Raw genomic sequence first — 17260 nt, forward strand, 5'->3', positions numbered from 1 at the left:
AATGCAAATTGTGGGCTGCAAAAAAAAAAAATTCCCATATGGCAATTGTATGGACTGAACTCTGGGATTAATTAACAAACAGAGGCATTTACACTTGACTGCATCTTGTACACGTCTCTAACTGCCTCCACCTCTCGCATCTGTCTCAAATGCATCTTGGAGAGCAATTGGTGTTTTCATGATTAGATAGCTATTAGTAAAAACACATGAAGTGACCAAGTCTAAAAACTCTCTAAAAGTGCTTTGCGTGCTTTGTTATCAGAGTCATCTTGCTGCCGCTTGAGTAAAATGCACCACTGCAAGTTTAAACAATCACCCTGTCAGCAATGTGCTCAATCAATTACTGCTGTTGATGTTATCAATGGCTTCATCTTCCCTGTCGGTCTCCCTCTATCACTCATTTTTTTCTGTATTGCTCTTTCTTACTCTGTTTGTATTTCCCTGTCAGCCTTTCTTTTTGTCTGTCTGTCTATATAAATATATTTCTTTTTTTTGTTGCATTTGGCAGATGCTGTAATCCATATGACACCTGCATTCACGTTTTTCAGTTCATCCCAACCCTAGATCTATCTATCTATCTATCTATCTATCTATCTATCTATCTATCTATCTATCTATCTATCTATCTATCTATCTATCTATCTATCTATCGTGCTCAGAATTAATCATACCCTTGGTAAATATGATCAAAAATGGCTGTAAAAAAAAAAAAATCTGCATCGTTTATCCTTTTGATCTTTCATTAAAAAAAATTGCAAAAATCTAACCTTTCATTGAAGTCAAATAATTGAAAGGGGGGGGGGGGGGGGGGGGAATCACATTATGAAATAAATGTTTTTCTCCAAAACACGTCGGCCACAATTATTCATACCCCTAGAATTTTTTGAGTAAAATGTCTCTGAAGTATATTCCCATTAATATTCACCTTTTTTAGCACACCAGGGTGACTAGGAACATGAAATTGTCCAGCTATGACTTCTTGTTTCACAGGAGTTTAAATATGAGGAAGCACAAAGGCCAGATTCCCTGAATCATCCATCACAATGAATAAAACCAAAGAATATAATTTTGATTTGCAGCAAAAGATTGTTGAGCATCACAAAATAGAAAGTGGCTGTAAGAAAATAGCTAAAGAATTGAAAATCCCCATTTTGACCATCAGGGCAATAATTAAGAAGTTATAATCAACTAAAGATGTTACGAATCTGCCAGGAAGAGGACGTGTGTCTATACTGTCTTAATGGACGGTGAGGATGAAAGTTTGAGTGGCCAAAGACTCTTCAGTAATCACAGATGGAGAATTGCAGAGATTAGTTGAGTCTTGGGGTCAGAAAGCCTATTAAAAAAAAAAATCAAACAACCCCTACATCCCCACATGTTGTTTGGAAGGTTTTCAAGAAAAATGCTCCTCGCTCATCCAAAAATAAACTCCAGCATATTCAGTGGTCAGACACGACTGGAACTTCAAACGGCACAGGGTTCTGTGGTCAGATGAAACTAAAAAAAGAGCTTTTTGGCAGCAAACACGCTAGATGGGTTTGGTGCACACAAGGATCAAAAGTACCCCATGTGTACAATTTAATATACCATTGGATCTTTAATGTTGTGGGCCTATTTTTCTGCTGGAGATCCTGGACTTCTTATTCAGATACATGGCATCGTGGATTCTATCAAATATCAACAGATAAAAAATCAAAACCTGACACCTTCTGCTAGAATTCTTATAATGGGCCGTGGTTGGATCTTCCATCAGGACAACGATCCAAAACAAACATCAAAATCAACACAAAAATGTGTTGGGGAGCACAAAATGAAGCTTCTGCCATGACCGTCCCAGTTCCCTGACCTGATGATTGGGGTGAACTGAAGAGAAGAAGCGCCAACATGGATCTGGGAATCTGAAGGATCTGGAGAGATTCTGTATGGAGGAATGGTCTCTGATCTCTTGTCAGGTGCTCCCCAAACTCATCAGGCATTATAGAAGACGACTCAGAGCAGTTATCTTGGCAAAAAGGAGATTGCAAAAGGGTATTTAATAAAAGGGTATGAATAATTGTGGCCAACGTGTTTTGGAGAAAAACATTTATTTTATAATGTGATTTCCCCCCCACTTTCAATTCTTTTACTTCAATGAAAGGTTAGGATTTTGCCAATTTTTTTGAATGAAAGATCAAAAGGATAAACGATGCAGACTTATTTTTTACAGCCATTTTTGATCATATTTACCAGGGGTATGATTAATTCTGAGCATCTATCTATCTATCTATCTATCTATCTATCTATCTATCTATCTATCTATCTATCTATCTATCTATCTATCTATCTATCTATCTATCTATCTATCTATCTATCTATCTATCTATCCATCCATCCATCCATCCATCCATCCATCCATCCATCCATCCATCCATCCATCCATCCATCCATCCATCCATGCATCAATCAATATCTACCTATCCATCCATCTAATCAATCAATTATCCATCCATCCAGTCATGTATCAATTAATCAATCTATGTATCAATCTTTCAATGTATTTATCAATCAATGTATTTATCAATCAATGTATTTATCAATCAATGTATTTATCAATCAATGTATTTATCAATCAATGTATTTATCAATCAATGTATTTATCAATCAATCTATCTATCTATCTATCTATCTATCTATCTATCTATCTATCTATCTATCTATCTATCTATCTATCTATCTATCTATCTATCAATCAATCAATCAATCAATCTATCTATCTATCTATCTATCTATCTATCTATCTATCCATCAATCTGTATCAATCCATCAATCTATGTATGGATCAATCAATCTATGTATGGATCAGTCAATCAATCAATCAATCAATCAATCAATCAATCAATCAATCAATCAATCAATCAATCTATCTATCTATCTATCTATCTATCTATCTATCTATCTATCTATCTATCTATCTATCTATCTATCTATGGCCTAGTCTGGCTATCACCAGACCAAGCTCAATCTTTTAAGATTGAACATTGGTCTGGGGAGTCTGCTCTGTATTTTCTACTGCACAAGAGGCGTGATCAACGGGCATAGTTCAAATGACTCTGTACACAATTGGATAGTCCTTCAACCAATCAGACCGACGATCCGGGTGACGTACTTTGCAGAGCGACTCGAAAACTCCAGGCGGGAAATGTGTAACCAAACGTGTTGTTCAGCGGATTGCAGAAGCAGCAATGGAATCGAGCAATTTTTTTTTTTTGCTCCAGCAAATTTGTAAAGGAAGCAGCAGAAATAAATGTACAGGTTTCAGGGTAAATGTACAGGGCGAAATCAAATCGCCGGCAGATCAGGCTGGGTTTACCCAGTCTATCTAAGGCCTATAAACCTTCAAACTTCAAAATGGACTTTCAATATTCAAAACACGTCATTTTAATATTCAGATTTGTCTTGACAAACTTTGCTTTTTTAGCTAAAATTAGAATCATGTTAATATCTTCATTCACTTTAATTCTACGTCCTTACTTTCAACTTCGAATTCTAATTAGCATTTTTTTGCTACCTCATTTAATCCAATCCTAATTCAATTCTGAATGTCGCACAAGCCTATACTTTCTAGGCCAGAGTGCTTTTCATTTGGCCTCCTCTCTGGTGTGTTCCCCTGTGATAAAGTAAGTGGTGTACGCAAGTGCATAGATTACCAGCCCTTAACCAATCATCTGAGACAGGCCCGCTCTACATTAACAGCAATGACCTTCCCGCCAGTGGTGACAGTCACCTGTCAGCAACGTCTCACTCCTGGCATTTTCAGGGCTCAGAGATGAGAAATAATTAGGCCAGACAGTCCTCTAGGGTTAAACCCGGGCCACAAGTCATCATGCCAGGGCTCTGTTACAGGGGTCAGGTCAAAATCAGCCAAAGATATGATCTCCCATAGCCAAGATCCCACAGCTTGGTGGGAGGGTCACCAAAGAGAGATCAGGTTATCAGAGCGAGCATCCCCTCTGAGAATAGTGATGCATTCAAATCATCATAAAACCTAACATGTACCACACTGGAGTTTTCACCAGCCTCCAGTTATAAAGTCACGGAGAGGTGAACATGCATGCAATTCCTTCACAGAGGGAGGCTTGGCCGGTGCATGTCACTCGCTTTGAATATGCACACATTATAACAGTAGAAGACAGGATACGACCGGAAACAGCTCGGATGTGGCAAGCTGGTATTATTTGGTCTCTTTCCAGTCAATAAGGAAAATGAATGTTCCCTCACCTTATTACGAACATGAACCGAGACTGATTTCCTGTCATCTGTCCTGGCAAAACACGCGTGCTGATGGGAAGCAAGCTGTTTCGAACTGGTGTGTGTGTGTGGGGGGGGGGACGTTTGTGATGACTTGTTTACCCAGAGCTGTTCAACTGAGGTCAAATGTCTGTAGAAAACACATGGAGGCATGTTGAACACCGCTTTCCCTCACGATTTATACTAACCAAACATATGGCACGAGGAGAAACGAATAAACCCTTAATATTTGATCTCAATAAAATGAGAGTAAATAACATTAAAATTCAGTTTAAATCCATTGTAAATTCAGCCTTGAGCCAATTTATCTTATCTGGACTATAAAAAAGTGTGTATAATCTTATTGAGGTGGAGCAGTGCACACACACACCTGTTTTTTTTCGTTTTTTTTCTACCCTGCAGTCAAACACTTCTGCAACTCCTGCCTCATACCCCCCTCCCCCCATCCCCACCTCCTCATGCTGAAACCCATTACAGAAATACAATTTCTAATGCCTTCACACAGGCCCGCGATCGACTGCAAACAAATTTATATTCAGCCCGTAAACAGAGAGCAGCAGAGATTTATTTATTGAGCGGAGAGGAGAGAAACAAGCTAGCGCGTGAACCCTGGGTAACCCCACAGCTGACATGAAGATGGATAAGTGTACCATGCAAATGTACAGAGGGAAAGGATATATTGCACTCCGTCATTCAGTGCATTGCTGCCCGTAGAATTCCATTTATTCTTCCAGCTGGGACCAGATCTCTGGGGTTGTGAGTGCACCGTTATACATTGCTGATTATTTGAGATGTTTTTTTAATCACTGCAGAGCCCTAGTAAAACTCTTTATTGGTCATATAAGCAGAAATTCCTCCTCCTGTCCTGTGCAGTAGTTCAAATGTTTAAATGCAAACAATATCATAACTATTAGATACATAAATCATCTTGTTATTTTATATTCACTTTCCTAATTAACATTTGCCGTTTTATTTTAATAAAATACATTTTATGCATGTTAAAAAACAAGTAAAATGATCATAAACTCACCTCGTTTTGCCAGAAATTGATTTGAATCTGATTTAATGAGCAACGCCAAAGTGCTTCCGATTCCCAGTCCTAGGGAACACAGACACTTTTATCCGAAGTGACTTACAGTACATTCAATGTATATATTTTTGTCTCCCAAAACGTAAATGTGATGCAAATGTGCATTTCTGCATTTTCTACGTTTTTATACTTTCCGTATTATATTTTAACGTTGAAATCATTTGACTCAGTAAAACTTTTTAATGACTAAGCTACTTACTGGAAGGAAAGACCATTCATGTCTGAAAGTAAAGGCCACATCTGTTACAAGGGAACCCGGGGCTGCCACTTCTGAACAGATGTGAGAGTGTTGTAACCTCTGAAGCTAATATCTCTGGTGTTCTCCATCTAATGCTCTATGAGTTTGGAGAAACTTTTTGAAATGTCACATAAAACATAATGGAATGCACATGTGAAATAGTCAAAAAATGTCATATTTTAGACATGCAAACAGTTAAGATTAACAAAGCAAGGCTTTAAAAGTTCAAAGGGTATCTTATAAGGACATATTTCATAACATTTTAGCTTGAATTTATCCAGTAAATGAAGACGTTTCAATACCACATTAATCACATATTAGGTTAACTGGAAAACATTTTTTTTTAAACATCAATTATTATATTCCATACATACATGTATACACTGTAAAAAAAAAAAAAAAAAAATTAGTTGGATCTTGTATAACATAAAAAAGTTGAAAACTGCTTAACTTATTTTGATGAGTTTAAGCAACGTAAAAACATTTGTTGTCATAACTTGATCATATAAATTTTACAGTGTATATTTCACCATCCTCAAGTGTAATAGGCTCATCCAATTATTGCTTGAAGTTACAAAAATTCAAATCTGATGGGGAAAAAAGAAGAAAAGAAAACAAGAAGAGAATGAAAGAAACTCTGTAATAGTTATTTCTTATTTCTCAACGAAAGTAAACAAAGGCTGGTCAAAAACTCATTTTAAGGATATACGCTACTTATTACTATTTAGTATTAATTTGGGCGTTTATTTGAAATTACAAGAGAAATTCCTCTTAGAATGAGAACAGTGAAAAGTTTTTAATGCAATTATATGTTTTTTTCTTTCTTTTATGCAATATGTAAAAGGCAGCAAGTGTAGGCTATAATAAAGTTCAGCATATTAAACTTACCCTAAAATAAAACTTTGTACTTTTTTTATTTTTATGAACGACTATATTTAACAAACGGAACACTTTAAAAAATATTGTCAGTTTAGCTTGCCATTTGTTTTGAAAAATAAGTATTTCTAAAAATAAAAGGTTAAATACTTTTGGTATGAAGCGGTTGATTATTGCAAGGGAGGCAGCTGCTAATTATCATCTGACCGACGAATGACCTGCGACGACAGCTGTTTAGAGCACAGATAATCACTCAGAAATCTCATACAATGACTTTATGATTCCCTTTTAACATCATTTTAGCTGTTATGTTAGATTACCCGTGGCCATAGAATTCTACACAGAGTTTCAGTTTTTTGCGAAGTATGGACACTCTTTGCGTCGAACAAATCTGTTTTAAAGATAAATAGATCGGAGTATAAAATAGCACAAGGAGGAATACACTTGTGTTAACGTTGGTTACCTGGGAGATATACGTTTATGAGATTTTTTTTCAAAGTTTACATGAATTAATAGGCATGAACCACAAGATCCATGGCTTTCCCATTAACAACTATTGACAATGCAGGCTTAAGACCTTATTCGGGTAAGCCAAGGCTGCAATACTGACTAAACATGTCATTGATTTTCTGTGCGTGCTAATCTAAAACGGACTGGGCCTTCCGAGAGAGTGAAAAAAAACAAAAAAAACAATATGAAGACAACATGTGTCGAAATAATTTTTTTTATGGGTTAACTTAAATTTAAAACACAACCACCCTTTAAGGAAATTAAATGATTTGGATCTGAAACAAACAGAACAAATAATCTATTAATATCCTAAATGTGACTTTTCACAAATGCCTTGACATTTGTGCAAAATTCAGAGAAATCATCCAGCGTAATGTAGTGCGCTTTTATTAAATTCAATATCATCCACTATGAAATGCAGTACTGATGTTGACCCCTCTTCGCGCACGCGCGAGCGCGAGCGCACACACTCCACTAGACCTTATTAGCAGGTCAAATAAGTCATTCAAACTTGCTTGCTTTGGTAAATTAACGCTCACTCAGATGAAGGAGATGTCCGGCTATTGGCCAAGAGTTAGAGGGCACGTCATCCCCATCCATCACCGATCGAATGTTTCTACGAGGCATGTCCCTGTCTAGATCTGAGCCTCTGTCCTCTTGCGCGCTATGTGTGGCATCTGTGGATGGAGTTTCTGTCGCGTCCAGCCTCGAATGAAAATCTGGAATATATGAGATGCAGCCATGAATTCTTATCAAGGGTTCAGGGACACAACGTCACTTTTCAAGGGCTATCATGCTACTGGAGTAATGCGTCTGCATCAGGACCACGGAGCTACTACTGACTTCCCAAGCAGAGAGGAGGGACATGTCAACAACACCGAGGCGGATTTTCTTCAATATCACTTCACGAATCTCAGTGCCACGACCACAGGCGCGTGTTCAAAGCCCTGTGAGGACCCTGGTCCTGCTAACTCGACCAGACCCCCCTTCCCCCATAACCACGACTTCTATAGACCAGTGCACCCCGTTCAACCCCAAGTCCCCTCCTTCCAAAGCTGTCGTGAGCAGGGTCTCTCCAGAACGGGCTTCTCGCCTTCCTCAGACACTTTAAGAACTTTCTCCGGCGCGCTTTGTGAACTCGGCCCTGTCAACAACACACACCTCGTTGCGCGCACATGCGACGGCCCAGTGCATCACCCTCCAGTTCAGGACAATAGCACCAGGCACGAGGCTCTAAACACGTTAAATGAGACCTTGCACAGTGAAAAGACATTCGACTGGATGAGAGTGAGGAGAAATCAGTCCCGTGCAGGTAAGTTGACTAGATTTCTAGCTCGACGAACTTTTCTGCAGCGCACCTTAATTGACCGAGTGGCCACATTCTCGGCTAATTTTCTTTTAAATCCTAGTGATGTGATTTAAAATATAATGCGATTGCTAATTGTGTTTTTTCAATTATAAAATGATTTTAAGAAAGTAAAGTAGTGTATCCACAGTTGGACAGTAACTTTTCAGCAAGCAAAAATGAATACTTGGAGGAGGAGCTATGAGTGTGTAAGTTTGGCTATACTTGTGAAGGCCAACTTTTTAAACGTACTTTCAAATATAGTAAAGCATGTCGACTTATGAGAAAATTTAAAGTGGTCCTCACTATAAATCAATCCTCACTTTAAATTTACCCTTATCAACAGGTTTGTATGCTTATATGTCTATAGGGTTTAGCTAATATCACCACTTCAAAACCTCCCTACATCATGTAATCACCTAAAAATAATATAGTGAAACCATCATTTACTTAAATAAAAAGTAAAATGCTAAGGTAAAATAATCTGAGCCGTATATGTATAGGCCTATGTGTGTATATATATTATTATATATATTATATATGTGAGTGTGTGTGTGTAAATATACACACATACATATGTAAGCAAAAGTATGAAGCAGATTATGAAACATCCTCTGCAGATGTGGCACATATCAGGGACAGATAGTTCTTGCTTCACAAATCAGACTGCTTGTTTTATGGAGAAACCTTTACAAATTAAGGATAGTGTAATATATAAGATCTGCTCTGGTGCATAAATGGGTCAGCAACAACATGCCAGGCAGAATTCCTCCATTTTTATAAATAGCACTTTCCATTTCATTCTATTCTCTATGTTCATCCCTTTAAAAATTCTCTCATTGACAAGAAGCAGCCCAGGCTATATTTAAAGGAGTCCAGCACCCCCTAGCTCTCCATTCAGAGCCAAATAAACTTCGGAGGAACACTTTTCCTCGACAGAGCCCTAAATCTTAATAGAGTCCAATGTTTATATGCTGCAATTAATTTTCTATATTGAATGTCGGAAAATGTCTGTCAGAATCTCAGCATAATCCTTAACCAGAGTAATGATTGGATAGGTCTGCGTTTAATGCAGTTCAAATGTGAGTTACTTGACATGTGCTCATAAAATGTCACGCTCAATGACATTTGACCTGTATTATGTCAAAGTATTTCATGTTTGTTGTGAGAGCCGTGCGTTAAATTGTGAATCGCTCGTCCCCCTCAATAAATCACAATATATGTAATAGGTTGATGGTAAAACCAAGAAGAGCCCTGTTTGAGTTGTCATTTCCTACGAATCAGTAATACAGCATTCATATGGTTTCCAGACTGTCAGGGAGAAGAATGTCTGGCCAGGCCACACTGATGATCTAAAATAACTCACAGGCAAATATGTCAGCGAAAAGGTCATTTCGGGCTATATTGCCCAGCGTATGAACAACAGCTGTGGTCAGGAAATAGGATAGAAAGGCCTGCTATATCAAATCCCAAATGCTTGAATGGTGGCAAGGCCAGGCGTTCACAATTTGTGTACTGTTTTGTCTGCTGTTTGTTTAGCTCCTGCCTGTCCACCCACATATATAATATAATTTAATATAATATAATATAATGTATAGAAAAGCCTACAACTTTTTGCTCTCATTCTTACCTAGATTTGAACTTCACTGTCCCTTTAAGCACATAAGGCTTAAAGGGATAGTTTACCCACAAATCTAACATCATTTACTCACCCTCATGTCATTGTAAGCATTTCTTTCTTGTGCGGAACACAAAACAAGATATTTACAAGAATGGTGTGTTCCAAACAACATTGGATCCCATTGACTTTTGGATTCAATGGAGACATGCATACAGGTTTGGAATGACATGAGGGTGAGTAAATGATTTAATTTCGGGGTGAATTTTCCCTTTGAAGAGGAGCATAAAATAAAATGGTCACTATAAGTTGTGGCTCTCCCTCTGTGCTTAATGTCTTGGTTTTATGGCAAGCCTTATGGAGAAAGCGTTGTATGATGATATATGAGAGGTCTGTCAACAAGTGCTTAAGATAATACTCACATCAACACAGCAGCCAAAGTCAAATGTTAAATGGTAGGGCGAATGTTTATTGCCTGCTCCTTTACTGACGTTCATTATAACCTAATGAAAAAAAAGAAAAAAAAGATTATTATTAAAGGGAAAAAACATTAAAGGGATAGTTCACCTGTATGACTTTCTTTTTTTCCTCATAAAAGAAGATATTATGAAGAACATTGGACCCCATTGAATTCGGCTGATGAGACATTTTTCACAGTATTCCTCTTTGCAAGTCAAATGGGTTTGGAACGTCATGCGGCTGAGTAAATGATGGTAGAATTTTCATTTTTGTGTGAACGATCCCCTTAAGTCAGAGATTCCATGCATTGTGAGGGTTATTGTTCTTACTGGGCAACATCAAATGTTTCCTATACTCAACATGAATAAAAGCTTACACAGAGTGTCTTTCTGGATCCCCCAGTACAGTGCACAAAGTCCCGGTGTGTCATTCTTCAATTATACCCTGACAGCACCTGAATTACTGTGGGCTGGATGCCAAGATGACCGAGGCAATCTGTATCGATCCCCCACCCCCCATTCCCCTGCTCTCTTTTAGGCTTAGTGGGGCACGTCATCCCTCTGACTGGTTGGCCATTTCCAAGTTTGCAAGTCATTCCTCAAATGTTTCGTTTGATTCCTTTATGCCTTCTGGCGACTGCCAGTTCTATTATCCAGCAACTCATTCATCAGTGTTTTCATGCACACTTTTTTATTTCCTAAGGAAATTGTTTAATTACTTCATATTTGTCAGTGAATGCACTGATTGTTAGAATATCCCTTGTGAATATTAGAGGTGACCCTACAATTGCTTTTTTTCATCTGTTTGTTTACTTTCAGTTGCACAGCCAGAGCGAGATAAAGACCAACTGTATGATCAACTGTTTGTGCTCTAAGCCTAAGAGAAAGGGTGAGGGATTGCTAATAGTGACATTCAGCTCATTGGGAAGTGTTTTAATTGAAAATTCTCATGGACCTCATGCAGGTAAATACAAAGAAATGTCAAATAAATATACAATGTTTTAGTTGCAATAACAAAAGGAAGTATTTTAGGAAGATATTAGTATTTTGTTATTGCATTTGCAACCAAAGCATTATGCATTTATTTGTCTTTTGTCTTTGTAAATCCTGCGTCGGGTCAGACTGTACGTCCATGACTGCAATGACATGACCAAAAACACACACACACACACACAGAAACATACACATGGTGCGCAGATGGCATGGAGGTTAGAGAGACACTTGCAACTGTAGCAGTATGTGAGGGAGGGCTCAATGCGTCTGTAACAACCCTGGGGATTTTCCCATCCGACCCCTGTGTGCCTGTGTGTGTTTGTGTGTGTGTGTGTGCCGTAAAGGAATGTGCAACTTCCTGTGAGCTTCCAAAAGCAAACAACACAAGCAAACAACAAAACATCGAGTTTGATTTCCATTAAGACAGCTGTTAGTTGACTAGCTCAGTTAAACTGCAGATTTAACGCTATTCTAAAATTAACACTGTAGAGAAAGGCACATTTAGATGCAGTAGGTTTTTTTATTTATTATTCATTTACAGGGAATTCAATGTTGGGCAAAATGGAAAAACTGGAAAACAGCAACTTTGGAATATTTTTATGACAGGCTGTGATGGACAGTGCATGTGACCCCTGACCTATAGTCATCTGTGAGGAGCAAACAGACAGTCCTCTATGTAGCTTACTGAGACAGGGTTTGCATACAGATGAAGGTCAAGCAATCAAAAACTCGTCCTCAATGAAAACCTTCACTGAAAAGTCACAAATGAGTGACCACAAATATAATTTCTACTGTAGAAAAAAAAATTTTGAATAAAAAAATTTGTACTTGGTAAGTTGTCTATATGGAAGAAAATAAAGGCTTTTCAGTGTCATATTACAGTTTAGAGATTTTGCATATAGCTAATCAAACTTGAAAATGTATTTCTCTTACTTTCTCAAAAAACATATCCCTGTCTTAACCAAAAGGCAGATGTGGAAAGTTATCATTGTTAAATGATGATCATATATAACAACATATGTCTTTATATTGCTTTAACTCATCAAAATAAGTTAAGCAATTTTCAACTTTTTTGTTATACAAGATACATTTTTTAAGTCAGTTTAATGCAATTTAAGTTGAAATAAACATCCGACTTGATTGTACTTAATGTAAGGCAGCAACTAAGGCTTTTACAGTGTAGTTAATAATAAATCTCAAATTATAAGACAACATGAGCACAATATGAATATAATACTATTATATTGTACCCTATATGCACTGTTTTTATATTCATAATGTATGGTGTGTTATGAATATAAAATCATATTGCATAACTATGATATAATAAAATAGTATTATATTGATATGGTGCTCTGTTTTTATAAATCAGTAGGCCTACCGATAAATTCGTTTCCAATTGTTCGCGGCTTAAAATTTAAAGCATCATTAATAAATGCCAATAATAATTTAGATAACAAATGTATAACTGAATATATTAACAGCAAACGTATTAACAATAATACTAACAGTAAAAAAGTTTACGTGTTTTGTTTTCCGTGTTTGTCAACAAAATTGCGGGTGACGTTTTATTCCATCTGAGATTAATATGAATATAAAATAATTATGAAATCGTTGTTTTTCTTTTCATTCAAGGATGGTAAGCAATGAATTAAACCTGTGGGATTTTTTTATGTATTAATATGTTGGCCTATTTCATTTCCTTAACAGCTATACATCTGGGGAGATGCTCGGACCCGGAGCTGAAGACGGACCTCGGACGAGATGCTGACGAGGACCCCTCGAGTGGAGCCCCGCGAGCTAATTTTACCACCAAACAACTCACAGAACTGGAAAAGGAGTTTCATTTCAACAAATACCTGACTCGAGCTAGACGGATAGAGATCGCGAACACTCTCCAACTGAGCGAGACTCAAGTGAAGATCTGGTTTCAGAACAGACGCATGAAACAGAAGAAAATGCTGCGGGAAGGCCTCGTTCCTGGATTAATGCTGATTACTGGCTGTGATGAGGACTCGAAAAAAACACACACTTGTTCATCTCCTGACAAAAGATAATTTCAGTAGGGTAAGATTTTGGGCACTGCTGCTATAGGCTATAAAATGTTAACAATCAGGTGAATAGGCTATCATGCGCGAGAGCAAGAGAGTGATTCTGTTGACAAAAAAAATATTTACACACAAAATTAAGTTTGCCCCTAAACATACATATTTATTTATCTATTCAACTGTATTGTTTAAGAAATTAAAGCAGTAACTCTCTATGATAAAAAAATTGTTTGCTCACCTGTTGAGTCAAGCGGAGAAATAAAAACGCACTTAATAGTCTTCCTTTTAATATCTTATAAGTGTTTTATTTGCTACCTGTTTTGTCATTATGAATTTGCTTCTGTTATTAAAGATCAGAAAATGAATCGTTCGAATTTATAGATCTAATCAGGGTCATAAATTAATCAGGGTAAAAGTGCCAAGAAAAGTGGCAAAATTGATATTTATTTCAAATAAAATAAAAGTGGGGGGAAATGCATGAAAAAATGGACTCCTCGGTTTTTTATATTTTATATAAACTATTATTGCGTTAAATTCTATGCCTAAGTGTGTGTTTAAAATAGTTTACTAAAATGTACAGTGTATAGGCCTACTGTATGTTTTATATATGATAAGAAAAAATGCCTAGGGGTTATTGCCTCTTAATTTAAAAAAATAAAATAGATTTCAATTTCTGACACTGCTCATCTGGTTATTCTTCCAGGCTCTAAAACAAAAACCGTGTTGATTGGTTAAAAGGCATCTATAGCCTATAACAATCATTTTATTTTTAACAAGCAGCGAACTGAATATCTGAGAAAAGGTAGGCTTAATTATTTTTAAACTACCATTTGATGTAATTTATTTAATGGAATTAAAAATGTAATTATTTATGGAATAAAACATCTTTAACGTGCATCATGTAAGCTACAGTAGCCTATCTGATGCAGACAGATTGAGTCGCGCGCACGAGCTCAGGCTGCACACATTCAGAAACACTCAACAGGTTTGCTGCCGTTTCGCAGACATACTGTGTCTGTCATATTCATGCTGCTTGTGCTTTTATCTGCAAATAAAGAGCGCCGCACGATGATCGGTGATACTCGTCTTTCTAAATAATGGCGAAAACCTGTCAACGTACAAAGTGCCTCCACTTAGCCGTGTATTTTCACCAATTTATTGCTGGAAGAGGTTAAATCGAGTGCCACGGGTTGAACCTTCTGATACCAACTCCTCACTTTGATATAGCATCAAAGCAGTGCATTGAGAGCTAGAAAAACGGTGACGAATAAAGTGAGACTTGTGATTTATTTGTTTTTTTGGCACCGTTTACATTTCGAATGCATATCCTCAGTGTTTTTATTATGGCATCTTTCAGATATTTATCATTTTAAAATGTTATATGGATAAACATGGAGTTATTTGCCCTGCAGTTTCTCCCCTTTTGTCACTATTCTATTCGTGGATGGACACAATATTTGATCTGGAATGAGAGAGGGCATTATCGTCATTTCTAAACGATCGATTTATCGATGTTGGGTGGATTTAAGCTGATTGAATTTTAATTGATTTTTCGTGATGGGTTGAATAATTGCAGCATTTAAATGCAAGCTATATTTTTTTCACTCATTTATTGTTTTCAGTGAAATCACTAAAATTAAGATGTCAGATTCTTATACTGTTCCTTTAAAATGAACAGTTTTTTCACTGCATGAATTCCATTTTTTATTTTTGCATAACAATCGTCAAAGATCAATTTAATTTGAAGGATTTTGCATATTACCCCCTCTAAATAAAAGCAAATTCTCTAACAAAAGAACTACAGTCCAGGGAAGAGATTAATTATCTGAACAGTGGAAATGAGTCTTCTTAAATTATATTAAATGCCCTTACAATTGTCTAGCAGCATTAAAGAGAGATGAGTTAATCAAACAATATACCGGCGACTAAAATGAATTGAAATAAGCGTTCCTCGAGACGCTTTTTTTACGTTGGTCTACTGAAAACATGTATTCTCGCCATGTTAGGAACCCTATATGCACGAAGCACGACTCGCATGCCTGAGCCTGCTAATATATGCAGTTACTCTAGAGTTCACCTTTCACCTCTTGACCTCTGTTCTGCCTCGAGACAGCAGTGACCCGGTCAGTGACTCACAGAGAAAAGGCTGCATTATTAATATGTGTTGCGGCGTCTTTCACACTTCTTTCAATTTTAAAAAGTTTATGTTACAGTGTAGGCTTCTAGTTAATTAAAGTTGTGCAAAATTATATAATGAGACCATTTATTAACGTATCGTTTCAATTGAATATAATAGGCTATGTAATAACAATAAAATAACACAATTATTGTTTATTCATCTATACGTTTTCTTTATATGATTTGATCCATAATCTTTTCTGGTCAAGTTTTTTGAAGATAGAAAAAAGTTGACATTAAAACAAAGAAGATTAGATAATCACCTTTTTTATGAATAATGAAACCCTCCAAGTAACTTTTTTCATTTAAAAAAAAAAAAATCATATTATTAACTAGATATATGACTTATTTTTGTTCGCTTGAGAGCGTGAATGCGGACTTAATGTTCCCAGGTTTAGGAGAGATAAAAGCATAGGCTCGTTTACGATACTGTAGATTCTTTCTCGAAACGTTTGACGCATGAATATGTTCAGGAAGAACGTTTTTTCTCTAGAATGCTATAGCTCATTAGATTTCACCTTCACAATCTGATGTGCGTTTTAGCTCAGTTACACGCGCGTGCAGGGGCTTAATGCCCACGTTATGGCACGTGGGCGCGGAAATAGATAACGTGATAGAATCAAGTCTAATCCTCACTGCACTGTTGCATTTTACTCAGTAATTGAGAGGAAACGATTGTACCTCGCTTATAGCGATGCTCTTAGGATGATGACCAAAGCCATACATTATTTTATGTATCAGAGGCCTAATATCAGTTGAGTCTGAATGAGCAGCAATGACTCTAGATGCAAATACACAGAGAGAAAAATCTGTAGTGTTCTGCTAGTGTCAGCCACACAAACTGAAATAAGTTTAAAGGTAATATTTAATTTACCTTTACAAGTAGCCTAACTGTGTTAAGTTAATACAATTAAAATACTAATATTATTTATTTAAAGGAAGATTTTATTTGAAACTAACAAACATGTGTTAATCAGCTAATACAAATAGGCTAAGTAAATAAAAAGAAGTAATAATAATTATTCTATAGGAATAACAAAATGTTATGTTGACTGGCATCACATTCATGCAAAAGTGTACATCAAAAGTACAGAACATTCAGCTTCATTAATTGCCCACATTCCTATACTATAAAACAATGTAATATATGAAAATAGTGATTTTAGATTTAAATGTGAACATATTTAAAAACACTTTGTGCTTATGCCTTTTAATAAGCAATACACACACATATACATCGTGTGTGTATGTGTGTGTGTGTGTGTGTGTATGTATGCATGTATGTATGTATGTATGTATGTATGCATGCATGCATGTATGCATGTATGTATGTATATATATATATGTATATATGTAAGCTATATGTATATGTATATATGAAGAGTTCAGATGCAAAAGCCTCTAAGTGCCATCTGAACATTTCTTCTAGAATGGTCATTTTTATCAAGCTTGTATATTTAAGTTCAGTAATTTCACTTAAATGACAATTAACAGACAATTTTCATTGCCATTTAAGTGAAATTACTGAACTTAAATATACAAGCTTGATAAAAATGACCATTCTAGAAGAAAATTTCAGATGGCACTTAGAGGCTTTTGCATCTGAACTCTTCATATAG

At 36.5% G+C, this 17260-nt stretch overlaps 1 protein-coding gene across 1 annotated transcript; it reads left to right on the top strand.

Annotated features, from left to right (window-relative positions):
- Nucleotides 1–7742: 7742 nt before the first annotated feature.
- Nucleotides 7743–13606, top strand: hoxc1a (homeobox C1a; the record flags this gene model as incomplete). Its single annotated transcript, XM_084099838.1, has 2 exons — nt 7743–8313; nt 13126–13606. 2 exons carry the CDS (start codon nt 7743–7745, stop codon nt 13470–13472), a joined length of 918 nt encoding a protein of 305 aa, XP_083955964.1. The 3' UTR covers nt 13473–13606.
- Nucleotides 13607–17260: the final 3654 nt, after the last annotated feature.

Source organism: Abramis brama (genome assembly GCF_963993115.1).
Source record: "Abramis brama genome assembly, chromosome: 22".
Classification (NCBI taxonomy): Eukaryota; Metazoa; Chordata; class Actinopteri; order Cypriniformes; family Leuciscidae; genus Abramis; species Abramis brama.